This window comes from Hetaerina americana, unplaced genomic scaffold, assembly GCF_022747635.1.
Source record: "Hetaerina americana unplaced genomic scaffold, ioHetAmer1.1.p SCAF_6, whole genome shotgun sequence".
In the NCBI taxonomy this organism is placed as follows: Eukaryota; Metazoa; Arthropoda; class Insecta; order Odonata; family Calopterygidae; genus Hetaerina; species Hetaerina americana.
This window is the reverse complement of record NW_027287205.1, coordinates 1,224,432-1,234,401: the sequence shown is the minus strand read 5'-3', so window position 1 is coordinate 1,234,401 and position 9,970 is coordinate 1,224,432. Positions and strand designations below refer to the sequence as shown.

At 38.4% G+C, this 9,970-nt stretch overlaps 1 protein-coding gene across 1 annotated transcript in view; it reads left to right on the top strand.

Moving 5' to 3' along the window:
• Window positions 1–3,890: 3,890 nt before the first annotated feature.
• The window catches only part of LOC139695322 (uncharacterized), a 57,875-nt gene continuing 51,795 nt past the window's right edge, over window positions 3,891–9,970 (top strand). Inside the window, exon 1 of the mRNA XM_071594029.1 lies at window positions 3,891–4,215. Within this exon, the coding sequence (XP_071450130.1) occupies window positions 4,192–4,215 (24 nt within the window). The 5' untranslated portion in view covers window positions 3,891–4,191. The remainder of the gene's footprint in view (window positions 4,216–9,970) is intronic.

Here is a 9,970-nt window from a genome sequence, read left to right as displayed (position 1 = left end):
ACCAACCCGAAAAATGAATCTTCAATGATTTGCAAGGGTTTCAACTAATTTCATTTAAAAACTTTGGATGTGACATATGAATGTGAGGTGACAGCAGTTTAAAATTATTCGCATTGAAGAGTGAGATTTCCAGCGAGTTTTCTTTTTATCGAATAGAGATTTTTCGATTGGGTTAATGATAAAACATCAAATCAACCACACGTTCCATTCGCGGCGATTTTTTCATTTCGTTCGCATTTGGTGCCCATAGTACCAGATAAAAAACCAATTCTGATGCCACGGAGTTTTCAGCTTTTTTATTTATTGAGGAGCAGTGATGGAAACAGCAGCTTTATCAGATGACCTAAATGCCATGCCACGCTGGTGCGACACCTGGAATTAACAATATAACTTAAAAAAGAGAGTAGTGATGAATATTTCAAAAGAGAGCAATTCCTTCCCGAACGCCTACTGCATCTGGAACACAGAAATGGAATGTGTGGATGTGAAGCCTAGGCGTAACCCTCACTCACGATCTATCTCTCCTGGGCGAAACACATACGGGGAAAATGTGGAAAAGCTAACAAAAATTAGAATTCAATGGAAAAGTAAAATATTATAAAACGGTGAAAGAGAAATATTATCTGCCGCTGGTCAAGTCTTAATTTAGAATATGCTGCAAGTATATGGGATCCTGATGAAGTTGGATTTTTTCCCGAATTGAATCGTGTGCAGCGTAGAGGAGCTAGATTTGTAAAATGTTGTTATGATAAACTTAGTAGCGAGCCCAAAATATTAGAGTAGCTGGGCTGAGAATCACTCGATGGAGGGAAGGTTAAATTGCGTATTTAATCTCTTGCATTCATTGGAAGGACGTCTCTGTAGCAGAGATGTTGAAAATGTATTCTTACTCCCATAGTTCTACACTAGGATGGATCATGTCAATAAAATTGGAGAGAGCAAGTGTAGAACAAATAGATTTAAGAAATCATTAATTCCAACGACGATAATAGATCAGAATAAAATTGTCAGACCGCGGTAGGGTCATATACGGGTTAAAATTAGTTTGGTGTGTATTCTACCCCTGTTACACACCCTAGAGGTGGCTTGCAGGACACATAAATAAATAAAAAAACTAAATATATCAGAGAATAAGGTATCGATACCACAAAATGACATTGCTTCATGTCGACTACGCCATGGTGGATACTTTTTAGGTGTCTACCGATATATGTACTCTGGGTCGATATTTATCGTCCATATGAAGACATGAAAGACATAGCTGTTATCAGTCGGTCTACCTGATGAAATCCATTGTACTCGATATGCCTAAAAATCACTACGAATTTCAATGCATAATCTCCATTTCGTAATCTATTTATTACATGTATTGGACGGCGAATATTGCAGATGAACACTTTTTCATCCACGACCTACATCTACATCTACATGGTATCCCGAAAGCTACAGAAAGGGCCTTGCGATGGGTGCTAAGTCACCATCCTTAATGAACAATAAAACCGCACGGGAAACCCACAAATTCATGTCAACCTAAAAACATGGAGTCGCATATATTCATGCACATCTTTACAGCTTACATACTTGCAGATGCATACACCATCAGCTATGTCTAAACAACGTTTAATCTTGTCCTGACTAACACATTCAATGTCTTTAATGTTCCTGAAGTTACTTTGATTTCTCACTTTAATGATATCTGATTGTCAGGAGAAAGAATTACTATTTATGTATTTATTTATTTACACAATTACGTTGCAATTAGGCAATTGTCCTGGTGGCAACGGTCAGGTTAGGTCAAAGATAACTACTAACAACGAAAATTACATACGAACACATAAAAACAGATAGGAGACAAAATATTTTTACATGCTGACACTTCCACATCACATATAAACAAACTTCCACATCACATACAAAATGCCATCCACATCACATACAAACAATAAATTCATAACTACAATGAAGTTTATTATCCAGTGGCTGCTTTACATTTCAACTTAAAACTTCTAAAATTGGACGGAAAGGGCTCAAAAAAACCTCCAGGCAGCTGGTTCCGATCATTTGTCTCATCAATCATTTGTCTCTATCTGTACTGGAATCTATCTCCCTTATCTAATTATCTTTGTGGTCTGTCCTACATAAGTAGTGTGGGGCCATATTAATTATTTTAGTGCTATTTTTAAACTAGTTTGTTTAGAACCTTACAAGCATCGCTTGGTTTCTTCGTATTTCTAGTGGCTTCCATCCTAATTCCCCTAAAAGGCCTCTCACACTTGCGTTCTCATCATAACAATTTTTTACGAACCTGGCGGATTTTCTCTGGACTTTATTTAACTCTTTTTGTCAAATTTTCTCCAAAGGATCCCAAATACTTGTGCTTCATTAAAAAGCGTCCAAGTAGAGCGATATTACACCTCTCTTATACTTCCTATGAAAGTATTGCGCATTATTTTACTTATATCTCTGGGAAAAATAGATTCGTGTCGAACTTGTGAAAAGGCTTACAATTCTCTCTCCCTGTATCAATACTTTTGCAGAGACGCGTCTGCCACGTCCAAGAAGGCACCCTGAAACTCCTGTCGACGTGAATGTTTCTCAAAGGAACGTTTGGTAATATGCTTTTGAATGTTTTCCACGTTCTCCCAATGCTTTCCTTTTAGCTTTCTCTTCAGTCGCGGAAACAAAAAATGTCGCCGGACCCAAGTTGGGACTGTAAAGGAGCTGGGGTACCACTGGTGCTCCGGGCCAGAAAGTTGGTAACGATGAAGGACGTGTGGCTGTGGGAATAGTCATCGTGGAGCTTGACCGAGTCTTTACCGCGCTACAAAGACGAAAAACACACTTCATGCGAAAATACATCTTTCCGCTCAGACCGTTCGACTGCTTTGAAAGGGCACACCCCCACCACATTTCCCAATCGATTTTACCGCGCTGCCATGGAAAGTCGGGACACAATAAAACATGCTCATTACTTTCATACTGAATTATGTATATCAGGGACTTCTGTCATGATTTCTAACAACAAACTCAAGCCATCGTTCTGAACGTACTGTAGGATTCACTTTAAATATGAGTTATTCAAATAGCTACCACAAGATGTCATTTTTTCTACGAACGATGAGGGATCAACAAAGTCCGACCGCAGTAGGGGTTCAAATAATGGGGTCAAGATTAATCTAGTGTGTATTTACCCACTGCCACACACCCTAGCGGTGACTTGCAGGATGTGTAAATAAATAAAAAAACCTAAATAGATAAGAGAAATAGTTAACGATATCACAATATTACATCACTCCATATCGGCCACGCCATTGTGGATACTTTTAAGGTGCCTACAGATATATGTACTATGGGGTCGATAGTTATCGTCGATATGAAGTCATGAAAAACATTGCTGTTATCAGTTGATATCCTGATAAAGTCCATTATAATCGATATGCTTAAAAATTAACACGAATTTCAAATGCATAATCTCCATTTTGTCATTTATTTAATACCGGTTGTCAGCATTGGACGGTGAATATTGCGCATGCAATGCGTTTATGGATCTTGATCGGTGATCAAATTCCGGACGCCGCCATCGAGAGGATCCAGTCTCTCGTTAGCGAGGGATCACGGGAGTGGAATAGTGACCGTTGGCGATGGGTAGGGATGGGGAAGGCGGGAGGGGTGGGAAAAGCAGGAGGGGGACCCCAACATCTGTCGCGGTGCGTGGTATCTCCTTCTTTCGGTCCATTTTCTCAGCTGGAGGGTGGGAGGGGGCGAGGGGGGGGGTGGGGGCGGGAGTGGTGTAAGGTGAAATCACACGCACGTGAGTGGGGAGGAGGGGAGAAAGCGAGAGTCTATAAAGAGGAGCCCCCACACCGGAGCTCAGATCGCGACGAAGAGTGAAGATTGAAGCGAGCACGTATGCTCTCCAAGTGAAGCCTTCCCGCGGAGATATTTGAACGGAGAGGGAGGAGAACGCACCCATTCGAAGTCGACTCCCCCGGAGGATCTTCAAGACAGAAGGCTTCAACCGACTGCCGAGTCCATCCTCCGACGAGCCTCCTCCCCCCGTGTCTTCAAATCGACCGAGTGCGTCCGTGGACAGGGGCGGCAGGAGCGAGGGCCGGCAGCAGCAGGGGCAACCGCTCTCCCTTGGGAAGGAGGGGTTAGTTGATTGCGAGCGGGAGAGCGTCGCATTTCGACATGAGGTCCACTTGGACGACAAAGGTGAGTCTTGGAACGTGGCCCGGGGAGGGCACTGCGATTGGGCAGCGGGCGGTGCTCTCCCCAACGAACTCTGGCCCTTTCCCTCATCGCATCGGTTCCTTCACCCTCCCCCTCGTTGGATCCATTTCAATCGATTTCGCTCTTGTTCGACTCACTAAACATGACGATTACATTAAGGAGGACTTTTTTCGGTCACTCAAAAGATTTTTAGAGTAATTCCGATGTTTTTTCCTGAAATTACTACTGCATTAACTGTGAATATGGGTTGCATCATTTTATAATGGTAAAATAAATATTTCAGTAGTAGAAAGTCCAAAACTATTATTTTCTCATGAATTGGTTCAAATTCATCAAAATTAAGCACATTAAAACGAGAGTATTAATATATGCACACAACTGTAAAAATGTATATACATATGCACATGGAGTTTTGTTTAGTTAGGAAAAACTAATTGTGTATGTATTAGTTGTGTCCAACCCTACCATAGTGGGTATATTACTAAATAAAATGTATGCATTTATTTATTTATTTATTTATTTATTTATTTATTTATTTATTTATTTATTTATTTATTTATTTATTTATTTATTTATTTATTTATTTATTTATTTATTTATTTATTTATTTATTTATTTATTTATTTATTTATTTATTTATTTATTTATTTATTTATTTATTTATTTATTTATTTATTTATTTATTTATTTATTTATTTATTTATTTATTTATTTATTTATTTATTTATTTATTTATTTATTTATTTATTTATTTATTTATTTATTTATTTATTTATTTATTTATTTATTTATTTATTTATTTATTTATTTATTTATTTATTTATTTATTTTAATAATGTGGACGGCACATTAGAAACCAAAAATAAAATGACAAACTCGTAAGAGAGTACGAGTCTTACAAGAAGAAGGCATCAGAGAAGGCCAAATGCTTTAACTTTTTAAAACGTGTGGTTTTACGTGTTGTATATTATATTTTTGTGCTCTATGCTGCCGTTCCACTGTCACCTTGCTCTTGTGAGTGTTTCTACACCTACGTATTATATATATATATATATATACGGGTCGCGGTAGTCCAGTGGGTAGAGCGTTGGACTGCTGACCGGAGGGTCCCGGTTTCGATTCTCGAGCAAGGCACTCTGCCTGCTCCACCCAAGCTGACGTGATTTTACGGGTACCAGGTCTTCCTGGGAAACCATAACCGGCGCAGGGAAAGGAACTGGCCCCCCTACCCTTATGTGTGAATTTTCACACGCCGTATAGGGCTTAGTACTGGGTGATCTCTACCATCACCTACTAAACCGACTTTCGGGTTGATTACTGTGTTTATGTTTACATATATATATATATATATATAATATATATATATATATATATATATATATATATAATATATATATATATATATATATATATATATATATATATATATATATATAATATATATCTATATATATATATATATATATATATATATATATATATATATACATATATATATATATATATATATATATATATATATATATATATATATATATATATATATATATATATATATATATATATATATATATATATATATAATATATATATATATATATATATATATATATATATATATATATATATATATATATATATATATATATATATATTTCTCAGGATCATAAACAAAAGGATAGAGACTAGGGCAAATGATTACTTAAGGGGTGATCAATTTGATTTTAGGAAGGGGAGAAGTGTGCGTGATGCCATTGCAGTGAAGAGATCAGTAATCGAGAGGCATCTAGAAAACAATCAGGACGTACTTCCCTGAATCGAAGATTTCGAAAAAGCGTTTGATAGAGTGAATTGGGAAAAATTAATGATTATATTGAAGAAAATACGAATAGATTGGAGTGACAAGAGGCCAATCCGCAACCTGTACATGTCTCAGACTGCTCAGGTACGAGTGAGGAACGGGGACTCCGGATGGGCAGTGTTAGGAAGAGGTGTAAGGCAGGGTTGCCCATTATCACCGTTGCTGTTCAACCTGTAAGCAGAGGAAATGATCAAAAAGGCATGGGAAGAACTGGAGGTAGGAATGAATGTGGGCGGGGAATTCGTAAAATCAGTTTGGTTGCCTGATGACCAAGCTTAACTATGTCAGTCAGCGAAGGGGTTGCAAGCATTGCTGAGTAAATTAGAAATTCAGGGCGACAGGCATGGGATGGATATCAATATTAAAATAGGAAGGGAAAAACTAGAACAGGTGAAACCGTTTACGCATCTCGGAAGTATTTTGGACCAACATGGTTAAAGTAGTAGAGACGCAAGGAGAAGAAATGCACTAGGCAAAGAGGCTTTTGGAAGATGGAGGGAGTTGATGGCAGGGACGGATAGCAAGGATGTTAAGAAAAGACTCGTGAACAACTTGATTTGTAGTGCTAGTTATTGTGGCCAAAAAGAGGGGTTGGTAGGGAGAAATTCTATGGAGTCATGAGAAATGGATGAAGGGCGTATTGATCGGTAGTGGGATGTTGAAGACGGTAATATGGAGGGGAGAATGTTAGGCAAACGAGGAAAGGGCAGGAATATGATAGGGATATTGTACGGGATGAAGGGAGGAAGGCAGGACGCAGAGATGAAGGGGAAATACTTGTTGTAGTGGAGGTTGCTGGATTGTGTTTTTTTAGGGGTAACAAAAATTGATAGGGCTGTTGTGTCTCCTCAAAACCTTGATCATTACAGGTAGGTTACATAATAATAATAAGTATATAAAGATATATATGCATATATATATGTATATATATATACATATATATACATATATTTATTTATTTATTTATTTATACACACAGAAATATATACATAATTTATTGACAACGGAAATGAGATTAAAACCATTCCAATTTTCAAATATCCCTCGTTTCCTCTTTTAAGTCCATGTTGGCAAAGAAATTATCTTTACGTGACTGCAAACTTTCACTAAGACGATAACCTTCACATTACTATTATTTCTGCTGTTTTTCAGAAAATCCCATTTATCCGATTATGCAACGCGATTCGACGATGCAATGAGAAGAATGGGATTTGGATCTGATTGTGTGGCAGGGGCCACACGACCTACTCCACCGTTGAAATCATAAATTCTTTTTTCCAATAGCTAAAACAAATTCTTAATGTTATCCTGGAAAACTAAAATTAAAATATGACTTTTCGCACATTTTTGACAATACAGGAGCATTGATGCAAGTCGATGGAACCCCGGTGATTCAGATTTATTTGAATTGAGATTTGTAAACATCCATTTAAACGCAGGTGGTGATGAATTATAGAACAAAGTTCTGTTTTATAAAACTGTCGTTTATGTTGTTGACTTCTGCATAAAGAGTTGCTTATTTTTTACGGCTATAAGGATGCAATTGATTTATTTCGAACAGTTTTTAAAATTAAACCACTGTAGATCTTATCAGGCTTTTGCGAGAGAGATACGACATTTCACAAGTGAATAAAAGTAATTATGAAGCTACCAACATTTTACCTTTTGGATTAAAAATAACAGAAACATATTGACCCAAATGAAGTTATGGTTAAAAAGAGGACAGTTTTATAATATATCAATTTATAAAACGTTTGAATTTATTCGAATTATAGTTGCGACAGGATGCAGGAGTTTTGGGCTCAAAATCAAATCGCGTTGTCTTACCATCTGTATAAGTTACTAAATATCAATCACATTAGTACAACCTGAGTTCGGTTACTCTATATACTATTTTTATAAAAATTAATAGATTTGTCACTAAAATTAGACCACTAGCTGGCCTTCCTTTAACAGTTATAACATTCAAAATAACACAATCAAAGCTTTATTGTATATTTTCATGAAATAATTAATTGTGTGTGCTTTGACCAATGATATTGCATCTCAATCGGACGTACTACAGCAAAACCTGTAAAGTTTTCTGTAGGAACGAAGTCGTATGCATGAGTTGGGAGCATGAAACCAAGAGAGGACTCTTGAATCTAATATGTATCTAATAATACCCCGAATAGAACATGAAATCATGTGTAGAATTACACCTACAAGCAACTTGCTTTCAAACCAATTCTGCAGGTTTTCCCAGCATCATTTTATGAAAAATTGGAAACGTACTTCCTGATGTCTCATGGAGAAAGCACAAATCAATTATGCCTTAGGCTTAATTTGCGCTTTCATATCCCAAGCGCCATTCCATAGTCTCATCATCCTCTCTCATTAATCACGGAAGGAAAGTAAAAACACCTTTTATCATGATTGCAGTGAACACAGTCGTCATTAGATTGAATTAAATAAGTGCATTGAATCGATTACGAAAACTGAGCAGTTGGATACGAAGTGCATCAGGTTTACTAAGCATATCGCCTCACAAGCGATGGTTTAGTTACGTCGGGGGTGTCCCTTCGCATTCCAACTCGGCCGGGAGTCCTAATGACACTGCCACCCCTGGAAGTTGACCAACGCTTGCGCTTCCTTAGCATCCGGTCGAGTTGCTCCCGCTAAATCAAGCGTTGACATTTCCTGGCGCTGCAAGGCTACTGGAAACTTTTTCCTTTGCCAACCGAGTTGCGCTACGCCACGTACGAGGGATGTCCCGAAAGTAAGCTCCGTTTTCGTGCGAGCGGAGGTAGCGGACGCCCGCACAGTATAGGGCAGCACGCCTCGATCTGCAGTGTTTAAAGGTCTCTCGCCACTTGTGGTTTGTTTACGGTAGCGAGTTAAAATTAAAAACACAATTGACATTTCCGCCAATTTTTAAGTACATTCAATGATAAGGTTCTTACCGATTTGAAACTTCAAAGCTGCTGGCATTCATCATTGGGAAATTTGTTCTTTGTACGGAACGAATATTATGAGTGACAAGAGTTGTGCGTCAGAGTTCGTCGTTCGTTCGATGGTGATGACGTCAGAAGGGGCCTCCCGTCTGTGAAGAACGATCAATTGCCAAACGTAAAAATGGACGAAAACGGTCGCGATAGCCGGCGCTTATATAGTCATAACCAAGTCTGAAATCTTTAGAAAGTTTTCCGTTAGAATCGTAAAGAGCTACTCATACGGGGAGGAGACGCATCGAAACATCCGTGCATTTGAGCAGTTGAGCGATGCACATATGGGTCTGCATAAGTTTTCGCGGCGGTGGTTTGAAGAATTCTGCATTCTCGGGTTTCACTGCGTCGTTGTTTGATGCTGACAACAGTTTCGCCGAAGTTGCATTCGGCGTCTTCAGGTCGAAGATTTGGCGTCTCCGACCTGAAGACGCCGAATGCAACTTCGGCGAAACTGTTGTCAGATCAAACAACGACGAGGTGAAACCCGAGAATGCAGAATTCTTCACATATTGAGTCGTTTCAAAATGTTTTCGAAGATTCTTCTCAACATATATTGCATTATTCCAGCGATATCTGTAATTGCCTCCAAGGCCTTTGTTGAAATTGGTAAAGCTCAACTTTGAGATATCTCCAAAGAAAATAATCATATGTGACCAGACCGGGGAGCGAGGGGTCCACGGAACATCCCCTCCCCGTTAGGAGATCATGCAGCCGGGAAATTGTTCCTGCAGGATTTGGAATGAACGACGGGCGATTTGAGCCGTGGCACCATCCTGTTGAAACCAAAAGACTTCTGTGTCGTATTCCTTTCAATACTCTGCCATTTTTGGGAGTGATACGTTCTCCAGCATCTCACAATAGTGCACAGAGTTCAGAGTAACAGTTGAAC